This window comes from Cricetulus griseus (assembly GCF_003668045.3).
Source record: "Cricetulus griseus strain 17A/GY chromosome 1 unlocalized genomic scaffold, alternate assembly CriGri-PICRH-1.0 chr1_1, whole genome shotgun sequence".
Classification (NCBI taxonomy): Eukaryota; Metazoa; Chordata; class Mammalia; order Rodentia; family Cricetidae; genus Cricetulus; species Cricetulus griseus.
The window spans coordinates 94,122,050-94,137,518 of NW_023276807.1; the positions used below are offsets into that span (position 1 = coordinate 94,122,050).

Below are 15,469 nucleotides of genomic sequence, written 5' to 3' on the forward strand. Positions count from 1 at the left end.
AAGTGATACTCCATTATGTTAGTGTACCACATTCTCTTTATCTAGTCTCCTGTTGAGGTTCATCTAGGTGTTTCCAAGTTTTGCTATTAAGAATTTAGGAGGGTAGGGTTTTTTGTTGTTGTTGTTGTTGTTTTATTTTTTCTTTTTCTTCTTTTTTTAATTTGAATTGGAAACAAGATTGTTTTACATGTCAATCCCAGTTTTCTCTCCCTCCCTCCCTCCTCCCCTATTAACCCCCCCCAACTAAAACCCTACCTATTATATATCCTTTCTGCTCAGGAGGGTAGTTTTTTAAAAGACAGTTTTAAGTTTATATTTTTGACAAGATTTAAAAAAAAGAACTTTGCTGTTTTTGGTCTTCTAATTAAAAGAATTCCTACTTACCCAAGTTATGTATCTTAACAGCAAGGAGAAAGACTGGTAACCAAAGGAGCCTTTTAGTTATCATAATCAGCCAGTCAAAGCCATTTACAGAACCATGTTTTCAAATCACAGTGATATAATGAACATAATTTAATCTGCTTTTCAATTCTGAGTGCTATGGAAGCCTACTATAAATTCCTCATCTTAGATTATTCTGCTGAGGAATAAAATTGAGAGGGCTGATGTGATGTGAAATAAAGAAAAGAATAATATAAACTACAGTTACAAGTTTAATCAAACTGTTGGGACTCTGTGTAGTAGGCTGAAAAATGGCAGACAGAGAGGTCTTAATGTTATCTTCAGAGCATGTCAGTGTAAGCATACCAGATCAAAGGGACTTGACTCTGTTATCAAGTTAAGGCTCTTGCCATGGAGAGATGCTCTTGTATTAGTCATTTTTCTTGCTGCTGTGAGAAACACCTGACCACGAACATTCAAGAAGGAGGAAATATTTTGGCTGGACCATCATGGCAGGAAGACATGGTACTGGAAACATGATTTAGGGAGCAATTCTGTGCTCATTCTTTTCTTTTATATTATACCCTTTGTTCCCAATTTATTTATCCAGTCTGGGATCTCAGTGCATGAGATGATGCCACCCACATTTGGAGTGGCTCTTCATCCTCAGTTAAAGCTTTCTGGAAACATTCTTACAGATACCCTAGAGTTGTAGCTCCTGTATTATTGCAAATTGAGACAAGTTGATGATGAAGTTTAAAGGTTACAATGCAGAATTAACTGAGTGAGCCTAGTGTAATCATAAGGGGTTTGTTTTGAGACATGACACATCTCACTCTAGCCCTTGAAGGCCTGAACTCACAGCAACTCTCCATCCTCAGTGCTGGGGTTATGTATGCTACCATGCCTGATTACAAGAGTTGTTATGAAAATGAAGTAAAAGGGTCAAAGGTAGAAAAGGGAGATGTGGTAACAAAGCAGAGGTTGAGTGATAATCTTTCACATTGTATAGCATGTGTGCTATCTAAGCATCTTCTAGTCATGTGCTCAGTAAGTGGGTGTTCCTATGCATGTTCCAGAAAGAATACATCTTGATTTTGGTCTAGTAGGACTTTCAGATTTGTCTTCTCCAGAACTTAAGACAATAACTGTGTTGTCTCTAAACTAATGTGTTTCTTATAGTAACAATAAGAAATGTACATGCCATTGTTTTTACAGTCAAGATGCCACACAAATGCCCATTTATTAATGGCTTCCTGACAATATTTTGCTTACTCAAAAGTGCTATTCTATATTTATAAGAGGAAGGCACTGTTATAATAAATGACATGACTTTAGTTAGAGAAGTCATTTTTTGATTGTTTAAGTGGTCATATTTCATCTCCCTGTTGTAATTTTCTGTATCTTATCACACTTATACTTCAGCATTTACGTAAGGGCATGTTTGCATAAGCTAGCAAACATATTTGTGCCTGAGAAGTGGTTTGTAGAAATTATAATGGCAGGAAAAATTCATCATATGCATAGTATGTTCCAGGAATGTGCTTTTATATGTAACTATTAAACACCAAGGGAGGATACATTAATGTAGTGTAGCTGGAAACTAGGACTAGAGTGAGGAATGCTTATGTTTTGTTTCTCATGGAAATGGTCCCCACCTAGGTAATATACAACTTTGGTTTATAGTGATTTATATAGTTTTTAAATAAAAAAAATTGGTAAGTATTTAGCTTATATTTCTCTTATCATGAAATAAACAACTGAAACCACCAAATTCTCATAGTGCTATTATATGCACTTATTTTATTTCTTTGAAATTAGAATTACAGGTGAGGGCTGCATTTGACACCTAGAGGTGTGCTTCATTTTTCTATTCTCTTTCCCCATTCTTTATTCTACCCTTCCCCCATCTTCATATCATGCATTTCTTTTGTTTTTTTTTTTTTAGATTTTATTATTTATTATGTATACTGTCTATACAGTCTTATACTTGCATGCCAGAAGAGGGCACCAGATCTCATTCAAGGTGGTTGTGAGCCACCATGTGGTTTCTGGGAATTGAACTCAGGACCTCTGGAAGAACAGTCAGTAACCACTGAGCCATTTCTCCAGGCCCATATCATGCATTTCTTATTGCCTTTATTTTTTCCTTTCTCTATCCTTTAAGACCTCCACTTTTTCCTCTTATGACCTCCTGTCTAGTTTTATGAACTGTAACTGCCCTGTACACATACACATATACAAAAACATGTGAATATGAGAGAGAAAGTGGTATTTGCCTTTCTGAGTCTGAATTACCTCATTACATAATTTCTGAGTGCATCTATTTTCATGTAAATTTCATAGTTGCATTTTTCCATACCAAATAAAATTTCATTGTGTATTATATTTTCTTTATCCATTTGACTATTGATAGACATCCAGCTTGTCTATGTTTCCTAGCTCTTGTGAATAATATAGCAATAGGTACAGATACATGAGCATCTCTGTAGTGGTGTCATTTGGTTAGATACCCAAGAGCAGTATAGCTGGATCACTGTAGTTCTGTTTTCATTTTTTAAGACTCCTCCATGTAGCGTTCCATAGTGGATGCTTCAGTTTATACTCTCACAAACAGGGAGTAAAGGATCATCTTACCCATATCGTCACCAGCATTTGTTGTGATTTTTTTCTTTAATGAAGGCCATTCTAACTGGAATGAGATAGAATCTCAAAGTAGCTTTATTTTGCCCTTTTGTATTGGCTACAGGTGTTGATCTCTTAAAAATATTTTTTGTCACTTGTGGGTTTTTTTTATTATTTTAGATCTCTCTGTTTAGTTCATTGGCACACTTATTGATTGACCGTTTGTTTTGGTATTTATTTTTTGCATTTCTTTGATATTCTGTATATTAACCCCATATCTGAAGTATATCCACTTTGTTTCCTTTGCTATGAAGAAGTTCTAAATTTCAATTACTCCCTTTGCCAATTTTGAGGTGGTGACCTTTTGAAAATTCCACTTTTAAATTAGTATGTTTTTTTCTTTTTACAAATTAAGTTTTGACAGTACTGAATTTATAAATAAGCACTATATTTACACTGTTTCTATTCCTCTTTTTCCTCCATCAGCTCCTCTCATATACCCCTCATTCTCTAGCACTCATAACCCCTTTGTCTGTAATTAGTATTATTACACACACACACACACACACACACACACACACACACACACACACACACACACACACATAAGTGGTAGTGTGTGTGTGTGTGTGTGTGTGTCTGTATATATTATGAAGTAGTATGTTTCCCTCTGGCTTATCAAAAATCCTCAGTGTTGTTTATCTCTCCTTCCTTTCCCTCCCTCTGCATTATCCTCTCCCCCTTCTCAAAAAAGATGAGCAAGCATAGCCAAAAGGCCACAGAAAGAAAACAAATGAAGGCATAGTTACTAAAATACAAAATAAGAATAAGAACACAAACAGCAAAAGAATAGTAAAATGATAACAATCAACAGACACTTTTGTTTTGTTTTGTTTTGTTTTGTTTGAGACAGCGTTTCTCTGTGTAGCTCTGTAGACTAGACTGGCCTCAAACTCACAGAAATCCTCCTGCCTCTGCCTCTGCCTCCTAAGTGCTGGGATTAAAGGCGTGCACCATCACTGCATGGCCAACAGATACCTTTTAATAATAACTTTAAATATTAGTAGCTTCAGTTTCCTAGTCAAAAAGGAAAATGAAATGGAACTTAACTTTCTTTTATTTTGATGTTTTGTAATGGGTTTATTGCTTTTATGTTTTCCTACCTAAATGAGCTGGTCTTGCTCCCACCTTTTCTGTTATAACTGTAGTAGTATTTTTTAAAGCTGTTTGGCTTAGCAGTTCATCTTTTTTTTTTTTTTTAAGACAGGGTTTCTTTGTGGCTTTGGAGGCTGTCCTGGAACTAGCTCTTGTAGATCAGGCTGGTCTCGAACTCACAGAGATCTTCCTGCCTCTGCCTCCTGAGTGCTGGGATTAAAGGCGTGCACCACCACTCTCTAGCTATCAGTTCATCTTTTAAAAATTTATTTTGATAATTATAGTTAAAGATAAATGTTTGCTGTTATTATTTTAATTGTATCCTTCACTGTTGGTATGTTTATCATTTCTAAATATTTGTATCTACTCCGATTTAATTTCTAACTCATTTGTGCAATCCTCCTGCTTCAGTTTTGTGAATGTTGCAAATACAGATATGTAGCACTGTACCTGTCTGTTACATTCCTCATTTTCTAACCATTTGCCTTATAGCTCATCATGTTTTATGGATTATATATTAATTTTTATATTTAGAATTTTAAGTTCATTTTAATGCTTCCTATAGCAGTTTTCTTTTAGGTCCTTCTAAAAAATTAAAAAATACTGATTTTATTTTCTTGAAGTTAGGATCTTGGTAGTCTTTGGCTTTCATTTGTGATCACAAATGACACTAGTAGGTTTCCTTGACAAGTAAAAGCTGCCTATCTCTGTACTAAGTTTGACAGCAGTAAGTGTGCTTAGCTTTAAGTATAGGTAGGAAAATGGACAGTGGTAAGTAAGGGGCATGAGTATGATGAGTAGGGGGCTCTTGATCAAAATGTGATCAGAAGCAGGCCAGAAGGAAGCCCGTGGTTGGCAGAAGCAGCAAAAGAACTCTTGTCTCACAAGATGACCTTTTTATGTTTTTATTATTAGGCATTTACTTTCATTTTTAGAGTTATTGAATCTTTCCAGTAAGATTTTAAGATTTACTTTAAATATGTATGTCTTCAATTCCAGATATTATACTGGAATTAAGTAAAACAAACTATATTTATTAGAAATATATTTTTAAAAGTATTCTTGCTAATTTTATCTCTGAAATTTCTTCTAAGATTTAATATTTTAAAAACAGAGCAGTGTGATTTTTCTGTAATATAAAATTTCAAAATATGATGCCATCATTTGAGCAGCAGTGTAGTGAGACCAGCCTTCCTAGGTTCGAATCTTAGCCTTGATAACATCAGCAGTACACACGTGACTACATTATTGTGCCTTGGTTTCCTTTTTCTAGATACAATAATAAGAATGTGAATCTTAAATGATGGTGAGGGTCAAATGAGTCACTGTTTAAGAATCTCTGTGATAATACTTAATACTTAGTTACTGTGAGGTAGATGTTTGTTAAGTAGGGTGAATATAGCAGTTTATGGAAATGAATGTAAGTTTGTTTCAAATAATTATTTAAAATAGTCACAGCACATTTAAATTGCTTGAATGATCATTTTTGTCTTTTCTTTTTAATCTTTGTAGCTTATCGTGAACCTCATTTTTATTACCAGTTCACAGCACGATACCATGCAGCTCCCTGCAATAGTATCTATAACATCTCTTTTGAGAAGAAACTTCTTCAGATTTTAAGTAAACTGGTTCTTGACCTTTCCTGTGAAATTTCCTTGCTTAAGTCCGAATGCCATCGTGTTAAAATGCAAAGAGCTGGTTTGCAAAATGAATTATTCTTCACATTTTCAGGTAAATATACAAAATACTTTTAAGAAAGACAATTTGGGGACCCAACCAACTGTTTAGAATATGAATGGTACAAGTCTAAGTGATTTTCTTCCTTTTGCCTTAATGCTAATAACCCTCCAAATAGGATCTTGCTGATTCATGCCCTCAGTGAAAAGTGTACTGTGACACTTTACTATTGAATGGAAGTGTGAGAAGGACCCATAGTATTTAGATATAGTGATCAGTTAGTAGGAGCATTTGCTTATATAGTGGTTAACACTGTAAAACAGACACCTCATCTCATTTAATGTGTTGTCATTAATGCTGGAGTGAGGAGGCACATAATCTCAGGAATAAACATCTATGCATTTATAGGGTGCCCTTCTTCTCCTCTTTCACCTCTCTTTCTCCTTTTTTGTCATGTATAATTTAATTTGTAGAATTTTCTTTTATAGAGTTTAATTTTGGCAGAGAGAGTAGAGAGGCATGAAACTTCAAAGGCAAGAGCAGGATAAACTCTTATCTTCTGTAATTCTTGCTTTTCCCTTCTCTAGGGAGATTTCAATAGTTTTCACCAACCTCAAGGCAGATGATCAGTCTAAGCTTTGCTCTAGCCTGTCAAGGAAACACTATTAGAATACAGAGGCTTTGTGAATCTTTGTTTTCTGGTTGTTTTAATAGATGGAACAAGGCCTTGGAAAACTTACATTTGAATTTATCATAGAGAAGATGTGATATCCAGAGTAAAATGTTTCAGTTGTGAGCCAGCTTTGTGCTTCTTCAAATGACTTTGAGTATTTTTTTTAATGTGTTAAGTGGTCATCCATTTATCTTTTTGGAAAATTGTTAACTCAGATTCTTTTTTACCTTTTAGATTATGGGAATTTTTTCTTTCTTTTTGTGCCTTTATTTAGAAATATGAGGTCATTAAGGACTGTCACCTTTTAGTTCATTTTTTCTGTTTATATTAAAATGCATTTGAGCTAATTTCTGTAATATTGAGGTCTGCGTTCAACTTTATGCCTTTGATATGTAGAGGTTTCTGAAATCATAAAGAAGAATGAAATCATAATTTTATGAAAATTGTTATAACTGATCATCATCATACTAAGAAAAATCAGCAACATATCTTTTCTATTATGGTACACTTTATTATTTTATAGTTGTCATTGTTCGGTTATTCTTATTTGTCTACCTTGGTCTTTAAGCTCTGATGTTCTGACTTCTATTTGATCTATTGATCAGGTCTTCCATTGATGTTTTATAATTTGACCTAGTGAGCTTTTTAATTTCCAAAATTTCAACTTAATTTCTCTATTTCTATTTTTTTATTAAAATCCCCATTAAATCCCGCATCAGTTTAGTTATTACATTTAGCTGTCTGTATTCTTACTGAATTCATTCTGTTCACTGGTGACTTTCTTTTTTTAGCATTCTTAAAATAGTACTTGAGAGTTCTTTGGTCATTTCCTCAATTCTCTCACTTTAGCCTATTGCCATAGAAGTAAAATGTTTGGGGGAGTCATGTTGCTTGGTTTCCATGATGCTGTGTTTCTGTATTAGAGCTTGTAATACCAGATTCAATTTTTGTGCTGATTTTATCTCCCTTATCACATGTATTCTTTCATTCCAAGTGTTTTCAGTGTTTGGGTCAAGGGGTCTAAACTGTATGTGTTAGATTGAACTATCATTTGTCCCCACTGGTCTCAGAGTAAAACCTAGCTGAACTCTCAGCTCCTGCTCAGGGCACTTGGGTTGATCTCTACTACCACTTCAAAAGTAGAATACCACCTGTGAAAGTAGCCACAACTGCTAGATATGCCAGCTATGAAAATAGAACAATGGTGAATTAAATACAACCACCCCTTCAACTGCAGTCATTTTAGAGGAGTGGGGAACAAGGGCAGAATACTACTATTAAGGGTAGAAAGTACTAATGATTAGTGCTTGAGCAATAGACGAAGAGAAGAGGGAAAGTAAGTAAAAGGAAGGAACAGTAAAAATGAAGAGAGGGGATTTAGTAGCTCCAGCTAAAGGAAAATGAAAAGAGAGATAAGTGAAAAAAATGCAATCTGGCAACCTAAAACAGTCCCAGAGCTCAAGAGGCTGGGACATGCAGGCTGTGAACTCTGGGACAGCCAGTGTTCTTGGGAACACTTAAAAGAAAAGAACAAAGAGGGTATGTCATGGTAGATCTGCTCTGCTGAGTTGGAATTGGATATTAAATAAGGTAAATGTAAAGAGAAGTAAAGAAACCTGGGTAGAGGTGCGATCTGTGTGTGGTTTTGTACCTGACCATAGAGGCTAGCTTGATTCTGTGCAGTCTCTTGATAGAGTAGGGCACAGGGAAGGTGTGTGGTTTCATGGGGTTGTGGTGTGGATGTCAAGCCTTCTCACAGGCTTGGGGTGTGTATGCCAAGTCTGCCAGTGTGAAGTACTCAGTGGACATGGGGTTGGGACCTGGGTAGCTTAGATATAAAGCCTGCTTCCAAGTAGTCTTCCATGGGGTGGGGGAAAGGGCAGATCATATTTGTTGGTCCTGCCTATATGTAGTCTCTCAAAGGGACAGCATTGGGTCCCAGGTCTGTCTCTACATGGTCTGCTTTGGTCTATGTCTCAGACCAGATATCCACCTCATGGAACTCTGAATAAATTTTAACTTAAAACTACAAAGTGTTTCTTCTGTTTAGAAGTATTCTGAAGGCCAGGCCTCAGACTATTGTCCTGTGACATGTTTGCTCTGGATTGCCAGCATGGGCCTTGCAGTGTGGCCCCTTTGGCTGTATAGCTGCTTAGCCATTGAGTCTACAGGGTCCTTTAAAAATGCCTTTTTTGTCATCTTGTGGAGTATCAAGAACAGAGGGTTTTGCCAGTACTTAACCTTCCTCAGTTGTGCAGCTCTGATGCCTTGCCTTCTCACTATTACCTTTTCCTCTTCTATCTACTGTTTTCTAAATAACGTGTTCATTAGATTTCTCTGAGTGCTCTGTCCAGAGTCATTGCTCTGATACCACAGTTGCACTCTCTACATTAATAACACACTCTGTCATTGCTCTGAAGTCTCGGTAATTGACCCCGGGCCCAACTGTCCTGTTCCCTTTCTTGCTACTGAAAAGAATGTTTTTCTGTGAACCCTCACTTTGTAGGAAGGTTGTTCTCCAAGGACTAAGGGCTGTGCTGCAGACACTGTAGTGGGTTCTGCCTGGATGCAGTCTGCCATCTTTTGTTACCATGTTGCTCAGTTTGTTGCACTAGCTATAGTCCTAGAATTGTGATGGATGGTAAGAGGGAATGCTTTTGCCTTGTTCCTATGTGAAGCCATCTGGCTTTTCCCTCTTAAGTATGGTGGTGACTGCAGGTTGTTGCAGATGTTCTGAAGAAATTTGCCTGTCATAAGTTAGTAATGTTTAACAAGAATGCAATTGGGTTCACGCAGTGCTCTTCCTCTCTCTTTTCCTTAATGGTGTGCTTTCATGATGGTTTCTCTTTACAGTGTCATGTGGAACCTGGTATAAATCCTATTTGATAATGCTGTATTGCTCTTTTGATATATTTATTGGATTTGATTTCATATTATTGAGAATTTTTGTATTTATATTCATAAGAGTTATTGGTCTTAAGTTTTCCTCTCGTAATTTATTTTTCTTAGTTTTGTATCAGGGTAAATATTTCATTGCGAGATATTATTAGGTAAATAATCCCTAATGCATTATCTTATTCTGGAGCAAAAATAAATCTATATTTGGAGATATATTGTAAGCATTGGTAAACTTTTTTATTTATAATTTTTCCTCTTTGTCATCCTTACATGCATGTGTAATATATTCTGGTTACCTTCTCCCCAACCCTTCCTTATTTCCTTCTCACCTATGCCAGCCCCTATTATTCCTTAAGGATTTCTTTCCCATATCCATTACTTTTTGTTTTGTGACTCAGAGTTTAACTAGGGCTATCTGTGTGATCCTGGGGTTGGAGCTATTCCTTCAAGTTTGATGGGCTCACTAGCAGCCATACAACTAGAAACTATGCTTCTCCATCTGTGGGAATTCATTGGTAATGGTAATGATAATAATTGGTAATGATAAGGCCATCTGAACTCTTTGCCCATCCATAGTTGACTGTTAGAAGAGATTGACTTGTGTAGACCCAGGGCCAGTATATATGACAGAAATGAGGTCTTCTAGAAGAGCAACAATTGCTCTTAACCTCTGAGCCATCTCTCCAGCCACCAATTCACCATCTCAATGATTTCTACTCTAACTCAGTATATTGTTTCTTCTTTCTTTTAACTGAATTTGCTTTTAGTTTTCCTGGTTTCCAATACTTAAGCTTCTATTGCAATCAATCTGTGTCTTTCTTTTGTCTAAAAATGTACTTATTGTTATTATTGTGTGCCAGTATATTTGTATCATATATGCTGCAGTGTGCACATAGAGGCCAGAAGACCCCTTTTTGTGTGTGTGGGCGGGGAGGGAGTTGCTACTCTCTTTCTACATCTATACAGCTCCTGGAAACAAACTCAGGACTCAAGTTGCTTCCTTTACCTACTGAGCCATTTGTTATCCCATGTCTTTTCTCATATGTGTTCTCCATGCTAGAAACAACCTACATGTTTACTATATATTTCTCTTTACTTTCCTCTTCATATCATAGATTTTGCTAAGTTTATTTTACTTTTTTGGTGTTTTATTTTGAGACAGGGTTTCTCTGTGAAACAGCTGGCTATCCTGGAACTCACTCTATAGACCAGGCTGATCTGGAACTTAGAGATTATCTGCCTCTGCCTCCCAAATGCTGGGATTAAAGGTGTGCACCACTACTACCTGGCTAGTTTTTTACTTTTATTAACTTAAAAGTATTTACTTTTTTGATACTTTATATATTATGTATTAATGTGTTTCTCCATGCCCAAGTATTTGAGGATTTTTCAATTGTGTTTTTTTCTGCTATTGATTTCTAGCTTAGTATTTTTTTTCGGTCTGGATGAATAAACTGCATGATTTTTAGTCTTTAACATTTCAAGCTGCTTTTTATGGCTCAAATGAGGTAGGTTCATTGTGAAAGTTTTATGTGATTTTGAGAATAACATATGTTCTGCATTGTTACATGAAAATGTCTCTAAGTATCATCTGTTCAGTAAATGAAAGATGCTCTGTGGGTTAGCCATAGTCTATTTTATATGCTGGTTTCTTTGTTTATCAGTTACTGATATAGAGGAATATTGAGAGATATTAGATTTTTCTATTTTCCTTATAGTTCTATCAGTTTTTTCTTCAGTGTGTGTGTGTGTGTGTGTGTGGTGTGTGTGTGTGTGTGTGTGTGTGTGTGTGTGTGTTTTACTTTATGTGCACATGTGGAGGCCAGAGGTTGACCTTAGGTGTGTGTCATCCTCTGCTACAACCTACTTTTTGACATGGGATCTCTCTCTGCCCATGCACTTTGCTTTCTTCACTAGTCGGAATGGCCAGGAACTGCTTTTCTCTGCACATCATTGCTGGAGTTGCAGATGCATATCACTACCCCAGCCCCCACTGTTGCCACCTGAGTGCTGGGGGTCTGACCTTGGGTCTTCACTTTATCCATTGTCCAATACGTTTACTCACTGTTGTTCAAGACATAGAGAGCAGGGACTCTTAAATCTTTGTAAGGATTAATCTATATAATGACCATATTATTACTTGGGATAGGAAATAATACTTTTCTTTATTCTAATTTCTATTTTGTATGAAAGAAGCATTGCTTTTCCAGCTTCTTTTGTGTTCATGTTGACAACAGTGTACTTTTCTCCATCATTTCCATGTACTCTTTGTGGATCCTTATGTTTAAGGTAGGTCACTATGGAAAACTTACACTCTGACCTTAAAAAATCAAATGATAAATCCTGCTTTTATTTAATATCATATATAACCCTTATATGTGACACATTACTTGCTCTTGATCCTTTCTGGATTATCTTTCTCTTTCATTTATGATGTTTGAATATGGCATATTTCACGGTATAAATGTATGCTCCATCTGGTTGTGTGTGAAAATTTATGTCATGTTAGATTTGAGGCAGTTTGACTATTATTTACTCAAATATTACATCTCTCCTTCCTTCAGTCATGTCTTATGTGTATGTTGGTATACTTGTCCCATGATTCTTCATGCATTTTGCACTTTTGTTCTCCTATATTTCTTTTCGTTTGATCATCTTTTTGTGACTTATCTTTAAGTTCTCTCTTTCTCTAGACTGCTTAAATACGTTGTTATCTACTTTTAAAAATTCCTCTCAGCTATAATTCCATGCCTTCGAGTTATTAGATGACTTTTTATAATTTATTTTATGTTATTAATATTCTTGTCATGGCAACATGTTCTGTTTTCTTTAATTATTTGTCCATTATTTCCTTCAACTCTTTGAGCACATTAAAAATTGTTCCCAGAGTCTAGTGTCTATGCTGTTTTCAGGTAATCTGTCACTGCTCAGGGACATTAGACTTAGTAAATATGTAGGCAATTAAACAACTCTATTTGTTTCTGTTTGAAGATTGTGGGAAAATGAACCAGTTAAAATCATGCATACAGATGACATAGGATTTATTAGAAAATAATCTGGAATGGCTAAAAGGATATAAGTAGTATTAATGGGAAATTATTGAAATTAATATTGACTATTTCATAAGTAATTTTAATTAGAAAACTGAAGTACAGTTTTCATTATATTCTCTTAGCTGTAAATAATGACAAAGCTAAGCCTTTTTTGTAGTATATGTTAAAAGTCTTAAGATACTAAATATTGTTTCTGAATTAGTGATAGATCTGAGGTTTCAAGTAAGAGTGTTTTTCATATATTTTATTGGTACTGGGAATTAACAAAGGTATTTGGATATGAGATTGACATTATACTCTGTAAGTATCAGCTGTTGGAAATCCTTGTAGTGCCATTTTTTACTCCAGCTTTGAGATTGAAATATTAGTACAGCAGGACACTCATCAATCCAATATTGCTTTGTCCATTGAGTTTTCCTGCTGTTTGCTTATTTATCTCAACTGGTCTATATTTTACATATAGTTACTGCTATATGTATATAAATAAATATGTGCCTATATGTATGGCCATGCTTACTATATTGGTTAAAATAGCCACAACCATAGTCTAATTGCATTACCAATATTATTATTTCAATTTATCTTTCCTCTTTTAGTTTGTACCTACACATTAAGCATCAAATTAGGGTAGTGATATTCAATATATATGAATAGAAGTTGATAGAGGATGAAAAATATATGCACAGTTATAATGATTATGTTGCAAAAGTTGAAATAATTCTGTTCTTAAGTACTATAAAATCAGAATATCCCAGCAGCAGTTACTGAGAAACTTCATCCCTAAGGTTATTGTAGAAAGGAGGTTTTCCTGATTTATATAAAGCAAATATTTGGTTTAGGATTTTGCTGAGACACTTAGTATTAAAAAAATCAGACATTTTTATTGGAAGAGATGTAGTTGACAAGTGATGTTTCATTTTTCAAAATTTAAATATTTTGGTATAGTATATCAGAACAAATATAAAATATAATATATTTTCTCAGTTTCATCTATAGACAGTGAAAAAGGACCCAAGGCATGTACAGACCATAATTGTGATTCTACCAAAAGATTATCTAAGGTATGTTATGTGCTGGTGGAAAAGAAGAAAAAAAATGATTGAAAATGCCCAGTGTTTAAGGATTCATCATAGTCTTTGTGTTAGCTATTTGTAAAATACACAAATCCCTACAGTGAGTGATTTCAACAATGAATTAAAACATCATCCACTACAAAATGAGAATTCAATATAATTGAAATTTGACAAACTACTTTAATATTTGTAATTGGTTATATAAATAATGGTTTTTTCATTTATTTGGCCTTATTCCATATGGTTAATTAATTTACATTAAGGAGAAATCATGGCTGTCTTTTTTTCAGTTGTTTCCGTTTCCATAGATGTTTGCATATTGCCTTATGTAGTGCCACTTTTCTAGACTCACTTGTTATAACTGCTATTTCTTAGATACTTTTGTGCAGCCATCATGTCATCCAGTGTTACATCTTTTCCTTAGTCTACTCATTTATCTGGTCTAATCTGAATGTCTAGAGTCAGTACAAAAATGAATATATATGATGAGACTGAAGCTGTCTTGTCCCTAGACTTAGAGCATTTTGTCTTCAGCAGTCAAGTCTAATGGCAGCTGTACATTTTCCCTTTAGTGGAATGATGTTCTCTTCTACTCTTCAGTGACTGGATTTTGACTAGTACACTTTCTTTTTGTTCTTTAGGAGACACATCAGTATTATATTTGTCTTATGAGGGATTTTTCTTTTTTTTTTCCTCATGCAAGATGTACTACAGGACTTGTGGTCACATTTTAAAACTGCTAGAAGAATTCAGCATTAATTCTTTGACCATTTTAGTATAAAACTATGGATATAATTATAGCTTAAAGTTTAGTTTTACAAGAACAGTCAGGTTTAGACATATAGTATGATGTTACCGTTTAGGGATATTGATGTTGGTGTAATCTCATGGTTTATCTATATCTATTTCTGTGTATTACGCTATATACAGTTTCATAGTTTGGAGTAGTGTCATCTGTCCACCACTACACGAAAAACAAAGAGCAGCTTCAAACTGAATCTTTGTGATACTCAAAGCCTAACCTTTAGTGGCTGAGCTATCTTTCCAGCCCTGTGATGCCTATTTATTTCCCCATGACTCTCCCATGGCTTCTCAAATCTTAGAACTAATTTTTCCATCATCTGTTTTAAAGTTTTCCCTATTTAAGAAATATCTCACAAAGGTTTATCCAAGATTATACATTAAATACATGGTTGCAGCCTTCTGCTATTATGATTTATGTACATATATATGTATACATTTATGTATGTATATAAAAATTAGATTAACATATGAAAGAGAACATGTAGCATTTATATTCTCTACTTATACCCCTTCCCCATAATGGTTCTTCTCCCCTCCCCTCCCCTTTTTCCTTCTCTCCTTAAAGTATGCCTCTACCTTCTTCAGCAAATCCTACTAGCCTGGGCCACCACAACCAGCTCTCCCTATTTTAAAAAGTATTTTGGTTATCTTTTACATGTATGATTGTTCTACCTACATTTATGTATGTCCCCATGTGTGTCTGGTGCATGTAGAATTCAGGGGTGCCAGAATCCCCAGAAATGGAGTTCCTGTTGGTATGAGCTGTAATGTGGATATGGGAACTGAATCCAGGTCCTCTCGAAGAGTAGCAAGTGCTCTTTACCACTGAGCATCCCTCAAGCCTCTTCACCCTGATGTGTATGAAGGGTTTGCTGTTTTCTGTGTTTGATATGCTAGATTCTTCCATAGTCCTCATGAATTTATTATCCAGTCCTCTCATGAATTTATTCTTTTTTGTGCTCTGCAGTTGAAACTTTCATCTCCCTTTATGTTTAGTGTTTGCTTCTTTATTTATTCCTTCCACAGTGCTGGCTTGGTGGTCACATACAGCTTTAATTTTACCCAGAAATGTCATTATGTCTCTGCTACTTTAAAGAGGTAACTGTTGGATATGGCAGTCTTGGTCAGCA

General features: G+C 35.2%; 1 protein-coding gene across 2 annotated transcripts in view; it reads left to right on the top strand.

Moving 5' to 3' along the window:
* Nucleotides 1-15,469, top strand: part of Zpbp (zona pellucida binding protein) — a 120,656-nt gene that overhangs the window by 48,098 nt on the left and 57,089 nt on the right. For both annotated transcript variants that reach the window (XM_027388122.2, XM_035453475.1), the window contains exons 5-6: nt 5,674-5,892; nt 13,447-13,523. In XM_027388122.2, the coding sequence (XP_027243923.1) occupies nt 5,674-5,892; nt 13,447-13,523 (296 nt within the window). The remainder of the gene's footprint in view (nt 1-5,673; nt 5,893-13,446; nt 13,524-15,469) is intronic.